The sequence below is a fragment of the Simochromis diagramma genome, unplaced genomic scaffold (assembly GCF_900408965.1).
Source record: "Simochromis diagramma unplaced genomic scaffold, fSimDia1.1 OVJJ01000304.1, whole genome shotgun sequence".
Lineage (NCBI taxonomy): Eukaryota > Metazoa > Chordata > Actinopteri > Cichliformes > Cichlidae > Simochromis > Simochromis diagramma.
This window is the reverse complement of record NW_024387030.1, coordinates 7,448,292-7,472,438: the sequence shown is the minus strand read 5'-3', so window position 1 is coordinate 7,472,438 and position 24,147 is coordinate 7,448,292. Positions and strand designations below refer to the sequence as shown.

Here is a 24,147-nt window from a genome sequence, read left to right as displayed (position 1 = left end):
GTGGATGCGTCAAATACAATAGATCATGAGTATCGTTATTAAGCCGTATATTACAGTACATAGCAACACTGAACCTTCTACTGTAACAACATTTCCCAGAAAGACAGTGGGTATAGTATTTCTTTACATGGGTAACATCTTACTTGAAGCTCTTGTGAACATTTCGGTGAATTTCCATCTGCTTATCTACACGTCTGAAATCATTTTATAGTGGTTTGTGGGCATGAATGATAAAGGTAGGACATTTTACACGGTGCTTATGAATGAGGCGTCGCTGATTAATAAGCAAGTCTTCAAGTAAAATGTCACCCTAAAGTGCCCAGTTGTTGATCCTGCTGCACACATAAAGACAGAGAAGGAGACAGACGAGACTAGTTGCTGTGCTTATTCTCTTTTTTCTTCCTTTTTTCTTGAGAAATGAACACACAGTTAAAAGGGGTTATCATCTGTGTCTTTGGGTTTAACAGTACAGGAGCAGATTATCCGCCACGCTAATTGCTGTCAAAACCGCCTGAGAGATGGAGAAAAGTAGACAAATAATCTGACCCCTCATCGTCGTCCCACAACCTGTGATCCTGTGGGGGTGGTGTGGGGGTTGATGTTACATAACGTTTACGCTCTTTGTGTCCACAGCTAACCGGTCACATCACGATACCCTGTTGTTCAGCAGAACCACAACCTCATTGTGCCAAGAACCAGACAAAATAAAGCGCCATACATCAAGACAGAGAGCTACCTGTGACCATGCTACCTATGCAATCCATGTTCAGGACTGTTGAATGAAAGCTAAGGATGAAAACTGCACACAAATACAATAAAAGAACAAACAAAAAAGTAGAATTAGATATGTTGGAAAAAAGTATTGTGCTTTTGGCTGCTCTGTATACACTGTGTACAATTTTAGAGGTCCTACATGAAAAAAAAGGTATATATATGTGTGTGTGTATATATATATATATATATATATGCACTTTGGACATACAGCACAACAGAGATAATTATTAATACACATGTAGGCGGAAACATGGCAAATAAAATTGTGTGTGGTGATATAAAGTGCAATGTGAGGGCATTTAGGCTGAGTGAGCCCAGTTCTTCTTCATGTACTCAGTCAACGATGTTACTCAGATTGACTATCAGAGAGCTAAATGTGTGTGTGTTTCTTTTCTTTTTGCATGGATGCATCATGTGCGTGTTGTGTCTGCACATCTCTGTGACCCATTCTGTTTCCTGATGCCTGGAGTTACAGGTGATGAGTGTACGGAGATGCATCAGGGTGCACTGGATAATCTGCATGGAGCTTTAAAGATCCACCCTCCCCCTTTTCTCCCCTGTGTGCTTTTTGTTAAAGGAGATGTGTTTAAATGTAACTTTATAAGAGCATCATAAAGAAAACTAGAAAAAAAGGCAAAAAGAGAAACTCTCACATGAAAAGTGCCAAAGCAAACTGACATTCTCAGAACCAAAAGTTCTCTTTCATCTTACCAGCTTGGCAATGATTATCTAAGTGTATTAACCTCGTAGGCAAGGCAGACTCGTATTTCTGTTTCATGTTTTAATGAGAGTCCAGCTTCCTTTCAGCCAGAGTTATTCTACACTTGATGAGAGTCTTAAAAGGATTGTTGCGTTGTATCAATGGCATGCGTGAAGCCCCTGCCGCTGGATGTTTCTCCACATCAGATGAGGACATTTCGAGGGTTCATAGATGACCTTTTACCGTAAGCATTTGGGGGATAAACGCAAAGAAGTGTTTTTATATGACGATGGCAATTGAAAATTGAGCTTCAGAGCATCAAACTTGAGTCAACATCATATACTAGTTGGGACTGAGGATGTGCAGACTGGATGGAATATATCTAAATATCCCATATTTATATACATCAAAGTCCTTGGGGTGCGGCTGTGTCATGTGTTTTTTTGCTGTGATGCTTCATGCTAGCAGTGTCAAACTTTTGAGTCCTCTGTGTACTAGCATGATAGACACCTCAGTCACTTACAACAGGGTCTCTACCAGATGAGTGAGCTTTGGAACTCGCTTACTTGTACATTACATTTCTCTACAGTTGATATAATAGAGGGTATGAAAAAGATGAGAAGGGTGAAGTGTGAGCTGAGCAGGGAGGTGCAGAAGTGAGAGAAGATATTTAAGATTTTGCACTGATCAGAAACCTCTTGCGTTTTTATGGACTTCTGGTCTTCGTGGTCAGTACTCTCATCCAAGTTCTCGAAGAGTGCTCCATCCAGGTTTTTGTGACACTTGGAGGATACAAAGTCCACACCCCTGCCATTTCTGTATTCATCTGTGTCACACACTACTTGTCATCTCAATCCCACTCATCTGTTTCCCCGTTAAGGATGTGCATGGATTTATGCTCCGAACTGAAACGTTTCCTTTATGTAAATTGTGTTTGTGAGGAGCGTGTCGATGATGAGAACCCCGCTGCCGTCAAAAACCTTGTTGCTCTGTATGATGCGTTTGGTGTCTGGCGTCCTCCTTCTTTACTTCTCCGTATTTCATCTCCCTCTCTCTCCTCCACCTCCCTTTCCTTTCCTCTCTTGGATTTTACATCACGCTGCATTTGCCTTTCAGTCTCTCGGCACGGGATTGCTTCCCAGAGCGCTTGCCGTCGATGTTGAGGCTCATGTTCCTCTTCTTGTCCAGGTTGAGCAGCTCTTGAAAGAGCTCGGTTACGTTGTGGTTGGTCTTAGCTGATGTCTCCATGAAGGCGCACTTCCACTGGTTGGCCTGGGCCTCTCCGTCCTTGGTTTCCACCTCTCGCTGGGTCTCATCACTTTTATTTCCCACAAGCATGATTGGGATAGCCTCAACATTGCCCTTTATAGCCAGGACCTGCAAAGGCAAGCAAATGGATTTGATTTGTTATTTTCTGGGAATTTTGCTTGTAGTTTTAGCACCCAAAGAGAATACATCATTACAAATGAAAGCGTTTGTGGTTTAGACATCACCAGTGACAAAGTTGAGGAACTAATGCAATACAGATTACCCCAGACAGCATCATTACTTTTGCTCTTTATATTTAGTACAATGTAGAAAAACGTTTCAGTATAAAAGCCCAGCGCGATTAAACAAGCTCAGCCATCCAAAGACACACAAACACTCCTCACCTGTTGGTAAATGGGTTTGAGCTCCTCCAGGGACTGTCTGCTTGTGATCGAGTAGACCAGGATGAAGGCGTGGCCTTTAGAGATGGAAAGGCGCTGCATGGCAGGGAACTGGTGACTGCCTGTTGTGTCTGTGATCTGGAGGGTGCACACGCTCTTGTCACAGCTGATCACCTGGCGATAGGTGTCCTCCACCGTGGGGATGTAGGTGTCCCTGAATGTGCCTTTCACAAAGCGCAGAACCAGGGAGCTCTTCCCCACTCCCCCAGCACCGAACACCACCACACGATAGTCGTTGCTCTGTTCTGGCATTCTGTCCCTTCGGGTTTAAGATAGTCTTACACCTATGAGATTAGGAAAGGGAACATGAGAAGATAAGATTCTAACAGAAAATCTGGAGCTTTTGTTTAATGAATCAGAACAGGAGGAGTATATGCTGGCAGAACTTAACCTCAGGCCAGTGGGTTTTAAAACACTCCATCTTTCGTGGTCTGACTATGAGCCAGAATACAAATTAGAGAAGATGAGTTTGGTGATGATCCAAGTGTTTCACCTCATGCAGACATTTCCCTAATCAATACCCTTTGCATGGTCACGGTTCTTCAGTTTCAGCCCCAAAAACAATCCCGCATTTTCTAATTAATCATCAAGCCAACATAGAAGCCTCAAAGAACAAAACACTGCGCACGGCTAACACCGATCACTGTGCCTTCCACTAATATGGATCCAAACAGAGTGAGTCAGAGCAACTAAAGCCATCGTAGGGTCTACCTTACAAATTAAGCAGCTCGAGGCAACTGTTGTTGTGATTTGGTGCTGTACAAATCCAAGTGAATTGAATTAAAAGTAAAAAGATGAAAACCAGTTGTGTGTGAAGGGTAAACACAGAAATCTATTTGAGAAAATAGATGGACTATTGGATTTGAATTCACCAGTTGGCTAAACACATCACAAAGGCATACTGATTCACGCCAAACTGGCTTCAGCGTTACACCTGTCAGTGTTACATTTGCAGCTTTGCTGCTGCAAGTGGCCAGTGCTTGTTAGGTTGTTTTATTGGCATTAAAAATTTGAAAAGAGTCCAGGTTTAGTGTTTGCTTTACAAAACAACACAAAGCTCAGGGCTTTAAAGAAAGTGTTGCATTGCATAATTCACAGCAGATTTCATCCTCGGTCATCAAACTAAAAATGCTAAATCCACACTGTGTGATATCAGATTATATATATCAGGTAATAAAGATAACATGCAAATGAACACAACTAACTGAAAAAGCCCAGTTTGTAGACAGCAGCAGCACAGCGCTGTGAAAGACTCTACAATTAATCACTCCTAACATTACCTGCTGCAGCTCATGCATATGCATCTAAACAATGTCCTCGCACAGAATCTACTGCTATCTTTGTGAGGGCTTGTGCTGTCTGCACATGATTGCACATCGTATCTGTTGCATTATTTATCCGCTTTGGTGCTAAACGTGCTTTAATGTTCCGTAATAAGATATTCTATCAGCTGTGATCATGCTGCTCTCTATGCTGCAGTCATAATGAAAACAGTAAATCGACATCAATACCATATGGAATAAGTGGATTTCTGTCATGCTTGCACTGCAGGAACCCACTATTGATGGCAGGGTGCCTGTAATTGCTTTGCTGGGTTCTAGATAATATCAGTCCGCGAGTTTGAAATAAATGAGGATTTGGGGAGTGCCTCTTGAATTTTATAGACCGTCTCTCAGCTGTAAGCATGTGTGATGTATAAGACTGCTTCATAGCTTGCTGAGAACACCACCACAGTTTAATTTTCAGGTGAGCCTGTGGCTACTGTTTTACTCGGGTCTGGAAGAAGCAGAAAATCTTCCCTAATGGCTCTCTTGATACTTCAGAAGGGTGATAAACTTGAAACTGCATTTTTTAGATAGAGGGGTGTATGACTGAAGTTTAACCTCTTGGGACTTCAAGTCTGTCGTATTTCTCTTTCAGACCGTGGCTGCGGTAATGAAAACATGTGCAGTGAGGGTCATGTTAACCTTTACAACTCTTAAGTGCAACATAACTACAAGGCGCTGCTGTAAAATTGCCAGAAATAATAGTCGTCTACAGTGCCTTACTCTTAGCTTTAATGAGGCAGTCAGTGATGAAAAAAAGGTAACACTTTAAAAATTGCCATGTAGCTGTCAAAGCTGCACAGTGATTTTTGCTCAACCTGCTTAATTACAGACACACACATAAGCAGGAATGATGCCTCAACATAGTTTAAAAAGCCAATTTCTAAGTGAATTAATTTTGGCCTTCTTGGATGTAATTTGGCATCTAGAGAGGATTAATTGTTTATTACAGTTAATTCTTGAGACAATGCTGCCGTCTTTAAAGCTGCTACAGTTTATATTTCTCCTACTGGTGGTTAAAATGGCTGTTTATACAACACACAACTCTGCAGTCCATCTCAGATCTGCAAAGCATTTTAGCATCTTCATCTATCTTTTAACTCATTATGTAAAACTGGCATGAGTGTTGCAGTACAGTCTGGCTTCCTGCTCTAATCTGTGCAGTATGTGGTGGCAGCAGGCACCAAATGGCAGACTGACAATGTTCGCACCTATCTGGTGAACACAGTGGAGCATTTAGCTCCTGGGGGAATCTGATATTTCCCTCTGGAGCTGGTAAAGACCAAAACAAAAACAGTGTAAATATTTGACTTGCATTTGGCTTTGCTTTGTTTCCATTTTGTTTTGCTGCCTCCAAGAGGCCCGAAACAGAAAACACCCCAGAAACAAGCCAACGGTTTAACTCAAACACGTTACATAGAGCTAATCTCACAGTGCGTCGGAAATGCCATTTAAATACAGAACCAAGGAGTCATCTGCAAACTGTGGAATGATAATCAAAGTATACAGTTTGGTTAGTGCAGCAGTGTTTCTAGAGCTCAGCAACGTGAAGAGTATAGTATTATTATTACAGGGAGAAAATATGGTGACTGCTGCAAAATAGGACCCAAGTTACTAGTTTCTGATAATAAACCAGATCTAGTTTTAATGAAATACTGCAGCAAACACCATCACAAAAATCCACAAAGATCCACACTCAGCCACCCATCAAAGCCACAAAGACTGGTATGATGTCGTTGATTTGAAGCTGATATATCAGTGCATCTGATACATGCATGCTCTGATAACCTCTTAAATATTCTCTTTACTTATCCGCAACTTTAGTCTTTCTTTGAGCTGCTACCTAAACTTCCTCTTGCTGCTCTGTCACTCCCCAGGTCTCCATGGTATTTGATCAATAAACTAAAGCCGCTCCGGTTTTAATCGATGGGGCCCTGTCTCTGTGGGCCCCGTCAGTCTGTTGTCCTGCCGCGGTTGGTGTCTGTTTGGTTTCTTTGGATGTGGATTTTAGCTCTGTGACAAAGATCCTGCTCATCAAAACCTCCCCCACTTTTCACCTGAGCTATAATTATCTCTCTCCCTCCCTCTGTCAGCAACTATAACTGCACACACAGGTGCAACCTCACAGTGGCACACATACTGTACTTCCGCTCCTTCACCATTTGTCCTTGATACCAGGCTTTTGAGATTTATGACACTCTTCCCAAACGCAAGTAGTCTCTCTCCTTTCCCCCATCCTCTTCTCTGGTTTTATTTGAAATGAGAGGACTGCAGTTCTTTAATGAATTAATGGTATACTATAAATGCATCTGCATCAGTGCAGCCAAACTCCATTAGCAGATAGCATTTGGCACAGACCAAGGAGGCCTCTGCTCTTCTCCGCCAGAAAATAGCTGCAACGCAGCCTTCTCCACTCGTTTATTTCACAGAGCGAGCAAGGAAATGTCACCTTTAACAAAAATATGCACATAATTTCCCTCAAGAGAGCCACTTATGCAGCGGCACAAAGGAAGCGCATTAACCAACATCAAACACAATGCCATTCAACAGATCAAGAGCGTGATTAAATAGACACCCACAAAGCGGTCCCATGGTATCTTGTAGAGAAAGGATTTTAATCAGGCTGTGCATAGTGGAATGCTGAGAATACACCGCTATTTGGCAATGAGTGTTTTACAGGATCAACAGATTATCAGCCTGAAATATTTTGTCTTTTTCTGGCCACAGTGAAACCTACACAAAGTTTCTTAAGCTCTCAGCCTGTCAGTTGCTGTATGAATGTGTGTGTGCGTCATGTGTGTCTGCCTCTGTGCAGTGAAGCAGAAGATTCCCTGTTCTCGGTGCACACATCAGCTCAGGTCTTTTCAAAAGTGTGTATGTATGTGTGTGTTTTGCCACGGGATGTAATCTGTGCTCTTGGCGAGGCAATTTTTAGACACGGGTGTTTTCATTAGGTTTGAGCAGACAGTAGAGGTTCGATTTATAAATTTTGATTCAGTCTCACACATTCAGGCATGCCGTCGCCGCTTCTGCTTCGCCACACTCACACCTGCTAAAACACACACATGGAAAGCCTGCAGAATGTGTTTATCTTAGAGTCTCTGTTGGATTTCATTTACAGCTCTTGAATGTGAAAACTCATCTCCATAAGTTTCCTAAAAAGAGACTGACGAAGCTGCATATTTTTGTCACCTTTACTGTCCGTGTGTGCGTCTGTTGGAGTATGATGACGCACAGACAGGGCATCCATAGAAGTTAAAATATTATGTGTGGTGCTTTGCACTGAATTAAGAATATGCAGTTTTCTCTATTTACTTTCTGGATTATTATCCCCTGATACAGCTACTGTCCTTCCAGTGAATCCAAACACTGATTCTTCTGATTCTGTTGGATGAAAAAAGGCCACTTTAGTTAGATGACGGTGCATTTTTGAAGTTAGGAGACTAGGTTGGAGAATTCTGATATTAGCTGTTGAGAGTTAGATGAAAATAACAATACCTTTCTCAGGGTAAGCTACAGCCAGCAGCCAGTTTGCTCAGCACAAAGACTGAAAATGAGAGAAGACAGTTAGCCTGACTCCATCTAAGTTTGGAGAGTTATTCGGCCAAGCCAAGAAAAAAAGGCTTACGTAGTTTTTGTGCAATTTACGCAAACATAGTAAATTTTGTGACCTCCGGCAAAAGCCAGGCTTGCAGTTTCTCTCTGCTTGTAGGCTTTGTTTTAAATGAACTGCCTCCTGGCTCCAGTTTTATATTCAATGGACACTTATAAGTTTGGCATTAATGTTCCCATCTAGTTCTTGTCGGGAAAGCAAGTAAGTAGTTCCCCGTATGAAAGTATGTGGTTGTAAAAAACTTTTACTGTCCAAGTGAAAATTTGTTTTAACCCCGTAATGCCTGAACCATGAAATAATTGCCAAAAATTTCTGTTTGACCCCCCCCCCCCCCCAAAAAAACCCCAAAACCAAGTTATTGAACAGTTATTGAACTGTCTGACATATATGTGGATTTTAATTTGTGTTGATGTCCTTACATTTGGCACTTTGTGTAATTTATTGCTTATAAAATTATTGTGCAATTTATGCATATTTTTCAGGGGGGAAAAAAACTCACAAAAACTCATGTATCACAAGTGATACAGATGGTAATTGATAAAATTCAGTTTAGACTCAATGTAAATGATTTATGTATGACTACAGGTATCACCCCTGTCAGTCTATACTGTGACTGGGCAGACGGCACCGTTCGTGCATGGAGCGTGTGTGCTACACTGTCCAAGAGATTGAACGCCCTGTGGTCTTGGCTTAGTAGCTAATCATTGAGCTTAACCTCCTCTGTGCTTGTGGCCGGCTCTGCATTGACCCAATTCCCAGGACTTAAGTTACCAGCAGTCTCTGTATAAGACTACACGTACCCTGAGGCCCTCTGATATCCCCGGAGCATCTCTTTGATTCGGTGTGAACTGACACTAACATAGAGCCACGGGAACATCAGCTCAGCCACAAAACTGTAAAGGTCTGCTTGTGTGTAGTTCAAAAAGGACTCATCAGAGCACCCAAATTTCTCACCTTGGCATAAGTTCATCAAGGTGGTGTGCACTGTACAGACCTGTTCTGAGTGAGTAGGAAAGGGAAAAAAAAATGCTCAGATGCTTTATTACCGACCAACATGACTACTTTAACTATCCAAAGTCAGAATATCATTAGAAGAGGTCATTAAAATAACCCTAGATTTCACAGAAACATTTAAAATACAAATAATGAAAAAAAAAATTTCAGAAGTTTTAAGAAAACACATATACATTTACAAGGTCTGGATTATTGCACATAGCAGTTTTATGGCGATGGCCTCACACATAAGCCAAAGAGCTTTGCATTTTGAGAGATGATAAGCATTCATTTAAGCTGCCATACTACTATGACTGATTTGGTAATGGTTGTGATTAACATAAACACCCCTCTACCTGCACTTTCTCCTTAATATATCTAAATGTGCACTTTTAAAAAGAATTTAAGAGGAAAATGTTTCCCTCTCAGGGTGATTCATTCCTGAGCTGTAACCAGCATTTGTAATCTTAATCATGCTGTTGCTATGCAGCACTTTTACACACATTTCTGTGTAATTAGTCTTTGAGTGTTTACTTGCGCTGAGTATTAGTGTGACCGGGGGAACCCATGGATTGCTCCGTCTGGCCTCTTTGTAAAACCCTGTTAATACATCAGCCTGGCAATCTGGGAGACACACAGGCACCTGGCTAATCGCACAGCAATTCAGCCGAGGAAAAAATAAAGAAACTGAGATTCTGACTCTGTGACAAAACACTTAAGCTCGTTTTCAAAGCTGCCATAATGTGCACAGGTTTATTTTTTTCAAGAAAGACTATTTTTAGACACAGTAAAGGCCCTGACCTGACTGAAGCACTAACTGCAGACCGGTGGAGTGTGCTGCAGAATCCTGCCTGCAGTGACAGATGGTGACAGGGTTGGTAGTTTTGGATTGGCTCCATGGTTTCTACTGGCAAGATCAACCGAACATAGTTTTTCCCCCCTTTTCTTTCTCTTTTTTATAAGTAGCTGATCCAGGTTTGATAACAACGCAGATGGTTAAAGGAGGAAACAACACAGGCTTTCCAGTCCAGACTGCTTGTGATGCTGACATGACGCAGTTGAGATTATAAGAAACTGACCTTTAACTTTTCCTCATCTAAAACCTCAAATTGTAGAAAAATATATGTCTTTTTAGGAGTGTTGAAGATGGATGGCATTGAAAGGCTGATATGTGAGAAAAAAGTGTAATCAAAATATTGCTTAAATGACCATGGCAGCTATTCTGGACCATGATTAGTTATTCACAAGACTCAGGCAGTTCTGCTTAATGATATTAATAAGTAAGACAATATAAATCTTTTAGCTGAGCTTATGCTTTCAGAAGAGCTAAAATGCTTTAGCATTGATCTTTTCCAATATTAAAGAAGACACTATGCTATATATAGTTCAGAGGTACTCAGCGGGGATGGTGCATTTGACCAGACTTGTGCTGTCAAAGCAACAGACAGACTATAAATGAGCAGGTGAAGATAAAGCCTCTGCTGCCACGTTTTCTTTCATAATATGTCGCTTGCTGATTTCTCAATGAAGCTTCAAATGTTATATTTTATAGATTTTTTCTAGTTTCATGTAATGACCATTTCATAAAATGGTAAATTTAAGACACCACAGAAGGGTTCAAATGTGATGAAAAAGATGCCTAAAACGATTCATAATTGATCTTTTAATTAGCCGTGAAGTGTTCACTGAGCATACATATGCTTTCTGAAAAACTAGTTCAAATTCTCACTGTTTCATTCACTGACAAATGGCAGCCATCCAGCACACAGCAACCACACACAGGCTCCAGTCCATGGATGAAACATTACACAATAGTAGTAGAGAGGGTTTTTTTTCTGAATAAACTTTCTTTATTCAGATTTTATCAGCTAACAACCTTCCTGTCATCCAGTTGTTTCTGGATCTTTTAGGTTTTTATGGATTTTTTTTTTCACATTAGACTTATGTTTTTACTGGTCCTTTATCATCATCATCATCATCATCATCACCACTGAGTATCCACTCCCATACTCATCTCAAACATCATCACCTTCATAAACTCGCTTTGGTTTTGCTTGTTACCACTGAATCACTTCTTTGTCCTGTTTCAGCAGAGAGACATGTTCTTATGCAACTGAACCGTGGCCATTCAAGAGAGACAGACAGGCAGGCAGACAGGCAGGACACTCCCCCTACATGTCCACTTTTCCTCCAATGCTTTAATGCAGTCTGCATCTCTAACTACTCTCAACCACACACTTTAAAGCTTACTCACAGGATTTACTGCCATACATCTCTGCTCTCCTCTCCATCTCTCTCTCCCTCTCTCTCACACACACACATACAATCATGACTGGCAGTGTTAAACCCATACAGGAAGTTCACATATATGCGTGCGAGCACGCACACACGCGCCGGCGCACGGGGGACCTAAATGATTCACAGCTCCTTTACATTTCACGGTGGATCTCCTTTCCAGTCTTGAAACCCACAACTAAGATCACAGATCCAGGGGGGAGCACAAATGCAGATGGAGGATTAACTGTAGCATTTGCCACAGAAATCGAGCTTTATTCGTCACGCTGGCGTCATTATTAGTGTATGTGCATTAATGTTGACGTGCATTCTCCGCCTCGATTGTAGTCAGGAAGCGGTGGCGGGAGAGGGCTTGCCGTGGTTCCGCAGATTTGTGCGCAACGCCATTACAGACCACCCTACTCTGCGTGGTTCATTCATAAATACCGGAGGATCGCCATCTCGCAGTGCTGCCATCATTTCGCAGTCGCAGCGAGCCCCCTCCTCCCAACCCTCTCCCTCTCACCTCCCTTACTCCTCAAAGCAATATGACAACCCCAATACCTTCATATATTTGCCCTCCCTCTCCATCTCCCTCTCCTGCTTACTGCCAATATGGCTGTACGAGGATACAGGCAGTAGTTTGCAACTGACACGACCGAGGTTAGCGAGCAGAAATGTAACTTGTGATACAACAGCGGCGAGATGGATGCAGAAAGTGAGATTTGCTGTCCCGGGTTGGCCGTGAGCAGCAGGAATCGTGTGCGCATAACAGCCAGCCAGCCAGAAGGACCGCGGTTACGCCACTGAATACCAACATCTGATCTCTATGTAAGATGTGGAGGCTGAGGAGCATCTCGATACCTGATCGTGAAGAACGGCTCCGCTTCTGGCTCGTCCTTGGTTCGGAAGGATGAAAGACAAACGCCGAAAGCGTCTTAGAGCATTTTACTCGTTTCATGTAGAGCTCATGTCGTCCGATTCCCAACACCACCACAGCAGACTCTCTCTCTCCCTCTCTCTATTTCTTTCTCTGTCAGTCTCTCCCTCTCTCTTTCTCGCACATAGGACGTGGGAGGTGCTATGCTCTCTCCCTTTTCTATCCACACTTGATTTTCTTTCGGTTCATACACTTCCTAGTGGTTGGATGCCAGCAAAATAAGTTATTTTAAAACGTCTTCCTCTTAAAAAATATTCTGTGAAGGCTGGATGTGTGGGAATTTGATTAAATGTAATCAACCACCTGCCCCCCAAAATGGAAAGAAATTGCACTGAAATATATGAATAAAGAATATATCACTGCATAGAGATACATATGGATCAATGCATATAATATATTTTTAATAGCTGGAGGCAGACTCATTGGTGACCACTAAGCAACAAATCATATTTAAGTTAATGGGTGAAATGCAATTTATGGTCAAAAATATAAACCAACAAGGGCCCCATTTCTTTCAAAACGTCTCAGCCACAGACAAATATATTGTAGCCTTCAGACATCCCCAGGGCCATGGCAGACTTGTGGCATTTCCCGTTGACTTGGGGCCGCATAAATGAAAAGCTGCAGACTGCTGAAGTCCTGAGATGGAAATTGCAAGATGAAAAATGTCAGACTCGTTGGATTTATTAGGCCAGGGTTTTCATTTAATATTCGGCTGGCATCGACACAAAGAATCCTTAACATAAGCTAACATTTAACATAAGCTATGCAAAGATTACATCCAAATCAGTCCTGTATCACTTAGAGCAAAGGTATGTGAAGCTGGCATATTAAGTCAGTGATGTTATAGAGCTAGCTGTAATGGAATCAAATATATTTAAAGTGACACGGAAAGATTTTAATGAAAAAGAAAATCCTGTGTTCGATGCCGTTTCAGCACCACGGACAGAGATCCCTTTGTGTTTCAGCACCGTGGAGAGCGCCGGGAACGTATGAATGCAGTAGACTGGTGTGTATAATACAAAGCTAACCAGAGCGTGGAGAATGGAAAAATGAATGACGTGATGACAAACACGCATCGATATAACAGTAAGTCTTGATAAATCATCAACCCATGTCAATATCCGCTTGACAGTGTCAGGTAGCATCATAGCTAAGTGTGAATAAACATCTACTTCACGGTAATATAGGTCCAAGGCCAAGTCAGACCAAGCCTTGTTTTGAGCTGTGGTGTCTGTACGTGACGGTCTCGCTGTATGACTCACCAACTCCATCTGCAAGGTCTTGTCTTTGTCCCCCTCTGTCGGTAAGAAGGGGAACTACAGATGCTTTGGGAGAGCGGGGAGAAGCAGATCCATACGTGCGTGGTTCTTTCAAGCAGCATCGATTGGGGAGAGGAGATAATGAGGAAAACACCAGGGAGGAGGAGGTGGTGGTTTAAACAAAAGACAAGACCAAACCAAAAAACTAAAACAAGACTTCAAAACAATCAGACCTGCCTACAAGTGTGTGAAGATGTTGACATTTATGGCACATTTTCATTAGTACTTTCTACCTGTATGCAGCAATGCAAACAGGAGTAAGTTAGTATAGCAGTAAGCGAAAGCTTTAACCTTCTACTGGAGCTACGTGACAAATAATTCACATTTATGATTTTTTTGCGAAAACACAAAGGTGGTTGAGAAAGATTCGTGAATGTACAGCACATGCTTTGTCTCCTTCCGTTTAGCTCTTCTTCCACTGTCCTAAGCCATTACAGCCCTCACACTCAATAAAAAGCCTTTTCTCAAACCACACAGCAACAAAGTGCAATAACCGGTGTCTGGGTCCCATTTCTGTTAAATCAATAACCCATCGGCTGAGGGACTACACAACAACAAAACACCCAACAGGCACATCTTCACAGGAGCCATTTCCAGAAGGGTTCCTTCCTTTCTCCCTGAGGTGGAGTGTGGCCACCGCACTGGCTCCATCCACCATTTCCAAAGAATTATATCCAGCGCACAATCACAAAGGAACTCCCATTCAGAGCTCCTCAAGCGTGAATAAAGAGGAAAACACAAATTAATGCGTGGGTGGTTTGGCTATCTGAAAGCTGGTAAATGTACTACAGGGGACAGGTCAAAAGATCAAGCAATAAAAAGACTGTGACAGTGGTATTTTCCCTGCAACAAACCCTAAAATAAAAACATTAAATAACATTTCCTGTGACCTCTGATCTGAAATTACACTATAAGTTATTATACACAAATGAGAAACTGGTAAACATGTGTAAATCTTAGGTAGGTATACGCCAGTTTTAAAATTACTGCAGATAAAAACCTATATTAAAAAAAGATATATACTGCTGTAAAGACCAAAATCCTCACAGGGTACAGATCCAGTGGCACAATTTCCTCGATTCACTACCTCTGCTAAAAAATAAATAAAAAATAAAAATCACTGTTGCGTGAATGTTGCAATCCAGAACAAATAAAATCCCATTTGGCACTATGTGAAGTGATTGGAAAAGGGATTCTCAAAGAAACAGATAGTAAAGACAGACGCAGGGGTCCAGTTTTATTGCTTCATCATTACAAGGTGATAAATTAAGACATCAAAAAACATAGAAGTCAAGTTAAAGACTGAGAACATTCATAACAAGCTTTAAATTCTGCTTTGCACAAACAAAAATAAAGCTTGTAAAAGCAAGAAGACATCAATGACCCAAGTGTTCCAGTTTTGATTGTCAATTTAAAAGAAAAAAGAGAAAAAAAAGAACACATCTTAGGGTAACCTGCTTTTATAACTATACTGTTATTCAACCTTGGTTTTCTGTCACTGGTGGCTCAGTTAGACAACACTGCCGACATGCCCACAGAGTACATGAAGGTATAAAACTGTATTTTTCTTTTATGTTAACATATTTTGTCACACTAAAACAAACAAAAAGAAAAGCTCACAAAACAGGTCACAGTTTCACCGATTGCCTTAGCAGTACCAACAGGAGTAAACTGATGTAGAAGTAAAAACGGCTTTATTTATTTTAGAAGTGTGACACTTCCATGATGTGAAGAGAGGATGGAAACCAGTCACCAGAGTGTCATAGAAGGAGGAGTAGGACAATCCAATAGTGAAATCACATATTTCCTGTCACTCAGCTTTCCCATGTTTCTTACTGGTCCTTTTCGTGGTTGAGGGCCCGGTTAACAGCTGATGAAAAATACAGGGAAGGACAAAACAGAACAGAAAAAAAACAACCAATAATATTTTATAGAAAATACATGAAAAATATAAGACTGCTGTATATGAGGATATATTCTGACAGTGTGAAACTGTGTGGTCATGCACAAGTTTGTCTGGTGTATTAATGTGTTGCTGCGATACATGCAGAGTATAAACGTGGCTGTACTTGCATGTACACTGTGAAGGGCTCACCCTCCTTTGTGACGGTCTCAGTTATGTTCTTAGCCTTGGCACTCAGATCGCTGACCATACTCTCCATGGTGGCCTGGTGTTTCAGAAAAAATGGTCTGATCACGCGCTTGTACAGGATTTCGGAGCCGTTCCACGTTACTGGAGCCATACACCATATGAGGAACAAACACTGTAAAAAGAGCAAATTTTCTGTTTTAATAAAAGGGAGAGCTATACATTTTATGAATATAATATAATGAAACGATAATGAAGGGTTATACATTTGTTGATTGAACTTCAATCAACAAATGTATACTGGGATTAAGGTTTTCAATATAAACATAGTGTTTTAATGAAGGTGAGCCAAAATCGTCATAACAATAAGACCACAGTGTTTCATCAGTATGGTGGCTTTTTGTTTCCATTATGTCATATTATTATTGTTTTTTGTTTTTTTTTGGTAAAAGCATTTCTGCATAGTGCATTCTTTATTTAGCAGTTACACAAAATATCCACAAGAGGGTGGTGTTGGCTACTGTAAAAGAAAAGCCATCTGCCCTTATGTAATTCAAGACAGTATGACTATCTATGGCATGACAGTGTGAGCAGACTTGGGCCAGTGTCAGCTGCATACAGTGATAATGTACAAAATAACCACAAAAACCATATTAAAATGTCAGCCTACCTTGCCAGCATAGTAAAAGGGGAACCAGAAGAGGAAGATGTCAGAGAAGAACTCAACAACGCTGAAGAGTCCGTAAACAACCCAGTAGGTGAGCCACTGTGTGTCATCCTCCTTAATATTGCTCTCGATGGCCTTAATACTGAATGGAGAGGAGAACAAGAGACTGATGAGGTCACGACATCCATGGTACATTAACATTAAAAGTCTAAACTCTAAACCTGATAAGATGATATTATGCGAATGTGACAATTAGCAGCACTGTACAACAAGAAATTCACGAAAGGAGAGGGTCAATATTCTGCAAAGCTACATGAACTATAGGGGAAAAAAACCCAAAACATTTAGAGACACTGTCTCAAGTTGCCCTTTCCCAAACACAGAGCTGGAGATGAATTCACTACTGGAAGCAGCTTCATTTAGTCCAGAATGCTGCCAGAAGCAGAAGGTACATACGATGACCACTTGAAAACCACAAATTCAACTATTATCTGTGCTTCTCTCCCATCAGTGCAAATCACTTCACATCACTTTGTATTAGAGAGCTGATAAAGACTGTTTAACTCCATCAGACATTTACGTTCTTACATGCAGCTCTGTTAGTTTCTACAAACATTTGTGGCTGTAGTACAGGTGGTCTCATGGTGACATGCATGATGTGATTTGGTGAGCTGAAAGTTGGTCAACAGTATGAATATCAGAATTTATGCCAATATGTACACTGAATGAGTTACTGCCCACCGTATCATCCCACACCAAAATTCTTCTATGTAAAAATAAATTCTTTAGCAAAGTTAGACAAACCTATTTTCCAATGTAGCCTTTTTTTAGTAAAGCTTTTTCTTTTCCCGCATTATTGTCTTATTGAGCTTGAGTTACACAAAGAAACAATCCTGTAGGAAAGAAAATCAGATAGAAAAACCTAATTTTACAGCCAGTAAGAAGTAAAGAAATTACAATGCCCCATACATGCTTCAACATAGACACAAGCATGCAAGCAATGCATGTTTACACTTATTTAATCTAACCCAGCCATCAGCGTTGCCTGCAGAACAGCAACCGGTGCCTTATGTGCTGGTCATGAATCAAACATTTCATTTGGGGTTAAATGTTTGATTTTTGGGTGGGGGGAAATGTTACGATTCGATGTTGTCAGTGTTTTGTTGTAGGCGTGACTGTTATGTGTTTCCTGTTTTACTTTGAAGGTCTGTCTTATCTCAGTGTGTTCATTTTATGTGATTCATAAAAATCACAAAGTGCTTTACAACACAGAAAATGGGAATATAAAAACAATATAACAGTAAATAAAACAATGTAAAACAATAAAACTATAAAAACAGCATAAGAAGAAATTAATCAAATGCTTTTCTAAATAAAAATTTAAGCCCTGTGTTTCAGTTTGTCAAGGTCGCGATCTCCTCCGTGTTGTAAATAGTTGTCGTATATAGATGTAAATAGTTGTCGATACTTTTTCTCACTGCAGCAGCTTAGTAGGCGTGAGAAGCCATTTTTCCTTAAGAGCAGGGAGTGTGGGGGCATTTCTCCTTATTTTTATTTTTCTTATGTTGCACGCCAGTTTTCCCTGGGCTGGGGTGTAACACTTTTCATAATAACATTGAAAGAATAGGAAATGGTCAGCAATCTCTAAAAGTCTGTTAAATACAAGAGGCAAAATAGACTTTTGTCATGTTCTTTTTTTCATGTAACGGCAGGTAAAGCACTAGTCTTATCAAGGATATTTAATGATTAACAATGCAGCATGCCACTAAAACACATCAGTAACACAGATATAAACTGGTATTATCAGACTGACTACCTTGAAAAAGCCATAATTAGTATTAGTAATAGCAGTCTTGGGTTGGGCTGACATTGAACTTTGGATTCTAAAAGAAGTGTTCATATATTAGAGTGGACATTTTTTTGAACAGATGTCATACATACGAGAAATATGCTGGATAGACAAATCCAATCAGGTTGCAGAGTAGTGAGGCTCCATATCCAAACAGAAGATATATCGCAACAAAACTCAGGAATCCTGCAGAGAGAGAAACACGAGAGGCGGCAGTGAGCTGAGAGCAGACGGCGCGACAGGGAGGGGAGTGTGAGGTTATCCAGTTACTTTACAAACACTTCTAATGTCAAGCTACATTACTGTGTGTCTCACAGCAGGATATGAGGAAAACACAGTACCAGGATCAGGAGGAACACTGAACACACACCAAACACTGATATTAATGCAGCCAAAACAAGAGTGGATTTTTTTTAAATACATTTCAAAGCTCATTAAGCCACATGAAAGTATAAACTTCAAGCCTACACACCTCAGGCATGATAGACTCCACAACACCACAGGTTTTATGCAACTTAAAATAATATGTTTATGATAGTGTGTAGTATGTGAAACTACAATTCAATCAGTATCTTAAAAACATGACTTCCCAATTGAGTGTGTATACTTTGTGTCTAAGGAAACAGACTGACTTTGAGTGGAAATGACTCAAGTTCCTTATTTATTGACTGGCACGAAATTACTCTCTGCCATGCTAAAAAGTAAATACGGTATATGGATAATATAATATGGTCTAGAACACAGCATTAAGGCATGATATATCCATGAATAAAGATAATAAACATGTAACTGAAAAACCAGAAATACTACAGAACTGCCAAATGGTAACTTTGAATTCAATTAACAAACAGCAGATACACACTACAGTTTAGCATGCAAAGGTTTACCTACCAATTTCTGTCACATACTCAAGATTTTCCCATTAATATTTCTTCAGCTTTTTTAACACTGAGTCTCTATTCATGTAAACCTGAAAAAACAAGCCAAGTGGGGTCACCTCTCATTCCTGTAACATATTTATATGTGCACTTGCAATATTTTTAATCATAAAAATATTTGCTACCACAAAATTGTCAAGAAAACAAACGAGGAATATTGGGACACTGCTTGTAGCCCAGTTACTGCTTACTAAATACATTAATAATACTATATCCCTGCTACGGATCTCTGCGGGGATGAACGGGTGGTAGCTTTCAGAGTCAGGTGGAGTTTCAAGCAATGCAGAGTTGATTAACACACAGAGAGTCAGTATAAAATGTAACTAAGGTGACTCCGTTGCGAGTTGATGTAAAACAGAACAAAAACAAATATTGTGTAATCTCCAAGGTACTGTAGATGTCAGTACTTCAATATACTATTAAAATTTATGCAAAACTCAACTGTTCATTTAAATTCAGCTAATATAAAAGGTCATACATTATCAAAAGCACTAAAAGCATATGATCCTGTTGTAACCATTGCCTGCTCTTTACATCTCATTTGTTTGTCACAGCTCATATACAAATATCTGTGCTGATCCCAGCCTATCCAGCTCACGCCCTCTGTCTCTCTCTCTCCCTAATGAAGACCAAACTGGAAGAACCGGTTGACAGCGAAGACCCCAGGCTAGGTTACAGACAATGGCCAGTGTAAATAAACACACCAGCTGCAGCACAAAGCACTAACAGCATATGGTAATTTTCAAACCAATGTGCCAGCAATAAAGAAAATGCTTTTTTCCCCCACTAGATTTTGACAGCTTACATAGAGTCATTACTTCATAACCCTGAAATGTAGTAGTTAAGAAACTGGATAAATAATGAAACCACAACTGCTTCATTTTTATTATAGCAGTAAATAATAGGACAAAGAAACTCATGGAGTTCTCTTGGACAATGATTGTGTATCTATATTCATTAACATCTTTGTTGTGGAACAACTGAAAATGTGCACAGAAGTCATTACATAGATGTGTGATCTTGTGATGAATGACTCAAAAATATTTTTTACATAATTTTTGAAGGTCAGCTAAAAATCCAGTTTGACTTAATTTCAAATGATGACAAAGACCCATTGTTATGAGTACAGTGGGTGAGGGGTGGAAGTTGGCTTTAAAAACATGAAGTTTATGCACAACTACTAATACCCAGTCAACTGGCTGCACACAGCTGACTTGAGGCATCTCTACTCCAGTCAGCACATTAGTATTCACACTTCAGAGTGTTGCAGGAGTCAGCATGAACTTGAGATGTTTCTCAGCTAAACAGCACACAGTTGCAAAGCTTGGTTCTTGAACTAGCTCAGATCAAAGTGAAGTCCAGTACATTAAAGTGAGCAATCAGAAAAGAATTTATTGTACTCAAGTGTTTTTCAGTGTACAACACATTTTTACCCCAAAATGTGGACGTAATATCAAGTAAGCATTATAACGGCACTTACAAATTGGCCAGATGCTAAGCAGATATTTCTGCAAACAGGACAGGGCATGGTATAATTTGGCTGCTCTGTACGGTTCTATTAATTAATTATAGGGTAGAGACAGGTAGAAGTGTTTACATACAGTCCAGAGTATTTGTTTTGCAATTCAGTCTGCTGGAGGGTGTGGGAAAACAAAACAAAACATGGATGTACTTGCATGTAGATCTAAAACAGAAAGACTGACTGACAGCAACTGTCTGTGCAAGCGGTTGTTTTATCAATCTTTTGAGAGCAACTGTGTAACTGGAATCATTCTGAAGTACTTGAGATAGACTGTGTTCAACATCAACTTGAGTACAAAATCGCCTTACTTATACTACTGGCTTTTTGTATGTGTGTATATATATATATATATATATATATATATATATATATATATATATATAAATAAATATAAGCCCATATATATATAAAAAAATATAAGCCCATACAACAACAGCAGGCATGCCCAACATGGTTCTTACTAAGGCTTACTGCCACGTGTTTAATGGTTAACCACTTCCAGTAAAACCCAAAAAAGTCTACAAAAAAAGCTTGTGCTTAATATCTCATTCGATTGCAACGTTTGGCTTTTCTATGCTACACGTGTGTATAGATCTGAAATGTTGTGTCTAATTTTTTATTTTTTTTTACATTAATGAAAAAGTATGACATGTTTTGTTTTATGTATACACATATATAAAAGCCATAGTTCTTTTGAAGGATCCTTCCCAAAATATGTAGTATTTGTTACATAAAAATAAATCTGCTGATGAAATATTGGTGATAGAGATTTTTAAACCTTCAATTATCAACATTAGTCACCAAATGTACTTTTTTAAAGTCATCTTTGCATTTTTACTTATGTTGGAGTATTGTTTGTTAGAACTTCTTATCTTTGCCTGTATTCAGGTTTTAGTATGTAGTATTCAAACAACGCACTTCACATACAGTACTAAAGATTCTCATCCTTTGCGACCTTGAAATTGGTTATCCTGAAGGCATGCCATTGTTCTGCCATGAACAGACAACCGTTTTTGATCAATTGAGAGTAAAGACAGTGAGTTTGAATGTAGGTCACCCTGGTGTTTCCTGTAGCTGAGTGGCATCCTAAGCACAACCTTGCCTGAGGTGTCTGACATTTATTGACTTTAACTGTGCAAACTGACTACAAAGTAGCGTCAAAACAAAACTCCCAACAGCTAAGGAGTATGGGGCGCTGTTTGCAATAAAGGAGTGGATCTGTTTGCAGCTGTATAACCAGTCATCCTAGAATCTCCCTCCATTTCTGACCCTGGGTATTTCAGGACATGATAAAAATACCCTTGAGATCAGCTGGTGGTGGATCTCGAATATTAGAAGCAGTTCATTCAGCAGCAACGCTTCGAAATAGATTTGTGTGTGTACATATAGGTGTGTGTGTTTGTACTTTTAAACCAGGTCAAACGCAGTAGTGAAGCATTAGGGCCTGAGCTGGATGAACTTTGGTATTCTTGCATGAGAGAGAAATAAAATGAGCAAGCTAACAGAGAGAGGGAGGATATGAAACATCTACTACTCACGAACACTGCAACCACAACTGTGTGCCAGTTTCCGTTTGAGTGACAGCTTACCAGCTAAAAAGCTAACGTTGGCATACTTGTTTAACACGAAGATTGTGCCAAGTATTGGAGGAGAGGGGTAACTCTCAAGCAAAAGTTAATAAACACCTCCAGTGTTATAAAGTACATTTGTGTAGCTAGCTGTTCGTTTATTCTCGTGAGCTGTTAACATACCCAAGGCGATATACTCTCTCTTCACTCCCGTTTTTTGCTCCAGTGTTGCCAACTGATCAGTCACAAAGTTCTTCTCATGGAGCAGAGTCACGAAGCGCTCCTTAAAGTGACTCATTTTCGGGCCTTCCCGAGCCTGCGACCGAAACAAAACCGTACAGAAGACAAAACAAATGTTACATGACCCCAAATTCGAGGAGTTTACAAGAAAACGGGCGGTTTACTTACTAACCTTTGCTTGATAACTTGCCCAAAAACTTGCCGCTGTGAGGGTGTCCGATGACTCCACCGGGCTGTGGTGGCAGAGGGGAGGAGCCTGGATGTGTCTGACCAATCACAAAGCTCGACTGACAAAAGCTGGCCGCTAAAGTTGATGAAATAAACGGTTTGTGCTGCCCACGTTTGAAGAAGCTCAGTCATTTGGAGGTCCAGGAAACATTGCTAGTCTGTTGGGCCGTTAGTGAGTTAATAATCTGTTAAATCATGTGACCCCATCTTTATATTTTCTTTTTCCTATGTATGAAAGTTGCTAATATGTAAGGAATGTTTATTCTCTGAATGTGTAATATATGGTGCATTTTGTTTATATGTTAATTTTACTAATAAAAAAAAGAAGTCTGTTGGGCCGCTATCATCCTTAAAATGCTTTAATTTCCCCACACATCCACTTCTGCAGTTACACCGGATGAATTTAATATTTGACTTGCAAGGCTTGACTGTTTACTAAGTTTTATCAGTGTGTATCCATGCACACTAATAAACAGTGTTGGGAAGGTTACTTTTAAAATGTATTCCACTACAGATTACAAAATACATGCCCCAAAATGTATTTTGTAACGTATTCCGTTACGTTACTCAATGAGAGAAACGTATTCTGAATACTTTGGATTACTTAATATATTATCATGCTTTTTACAACTACATGACTGTACTATTGCTGTGTGATTTATTACTATTACTGAAGGTCCGCGGCTCCGAACCGTAGTAAAGGGACCTCTGGCTAATATGTCGGGTTTGTGTCGGGCTCATAGCTGAAAACTAGCTTTACTTTGTTGTCTGGGTCAACTTTGCTAGCGAGAGACAGAGAATGGCGTTGAAAGGCTGCTCCAACAGAACTTATTGTTTCGGAGGAAAACACAAACACGGTGTACAGTCGAGTCTTAATAGCTTACTTACAACTGGGCTCGTCAGGCACTCTTTTTGGCTGCAGTGGTTATTATTATATTTACATGCTTCCAGCTCCCGTTTCTGCTCAATGACAACTCTACTTTTCCACTCTCCTTTTTCTCCCTCCTCGCGCTCACAGACACATAACGGGTATGGCAGTCCATTCTCCCTGCAGCACGGACTACACTGCCCACATTCTTTAGGGCTATGCCTGTAGCATTCAGCTTAGCACAACAACAACAACAACAACAACAACAAAAAGGCCTCTCTCACCCAGGAAACACACAGTCGCAGAGAGGGCAAGCGTCACCCTGTAACCATGGCAACCGTAACGCTGCCGCCTGGAACAACAGAACATCACAGCTGTCAAACAAAACCCAAACAGTCCTGACCCGCGACAATATGAAACAGGAAAATACCGCTGTGTAATCCATTTATTTCAACAAAGTAACTGTATTCTAAATACCACCTTTTTAAACGGTAACTGTAACGGAATACAGTTACTCATATTTTGTAT

The 24,147-nt window shown here is 40.3% G+C and overlaps 2 protein-coding genes across 4 annotated transcripts; both read right to left on the bottom strand.

Annotated features, from left to right (window-relative positions):
* Positions 1-1,174: 1,174 nt before the first annotated feature.
* On the bottom strand, positions 1,175-12,454 carry diras1b (DIRAS family, GTP-binding RAS-like 1b). Its single transcript, XM_040041581.1, has 3 exons — positions 12,253-12,454; positions 3,127-3,467; positions 1,175-2,851 (listed from the first exon to the last, which is right to left on the bottom strand). The coding sequence occupies exons 2-3, from the start codon at positions 3,433-3,435 to the stop codon at positions 2,564-2,566; spliced, it is 597 nt and encodes a 198-aa protein (XP_039897515.1). The 5' UTR covers positions 3,436-3,467; positions 12,253-12,454; the 3' UTR covers positions 1,175-2,563.
* Positions 12,455-14,861: 2,407 nt separating this feature from the next.
* Positions 14,862-22,898, bottom strand: zgc:101744 (uncharacterized protein LOC541409 homolog). Of its 3 annotated transcripts, none has more exons than XM_040041578.1 (6): positions 22,692-22,898; positions 22,467-22,599; positions 18,348-18,441; positions 16,410-16,548; positions 15,724-15,914; positions 14,862-15,520 (listed from the first exon to the last, which is right to left on the bottom strand). In XM_040041578.1, exons 1-6 carry the CDS (start codon positions 22,881-22,883, stop codon positions 15,514-15,516), a joined length of 756 nt encoding a protein of 251 aa, XP_039897512.1. In that variant the 5' UTR covers positions 22,884-22,898; the 3' UTR covers positions 14,862-15,513. The 3 variants fall into 3 exon arrangements, with proteins under 3 accessions (XP_039897512.1, XP_039897511.1, XP_039897513.1); XM_040041577.1 differs by having other exon boundaries at positions 15,746-15,914; XM_040041579.1 differs by having other exon boundaries at positions 15,746-15,914; positions 22,696-22,809.
* Between the last annotated feature and the right edge of the window lie 1,249 nt (positions 22,899-24,147).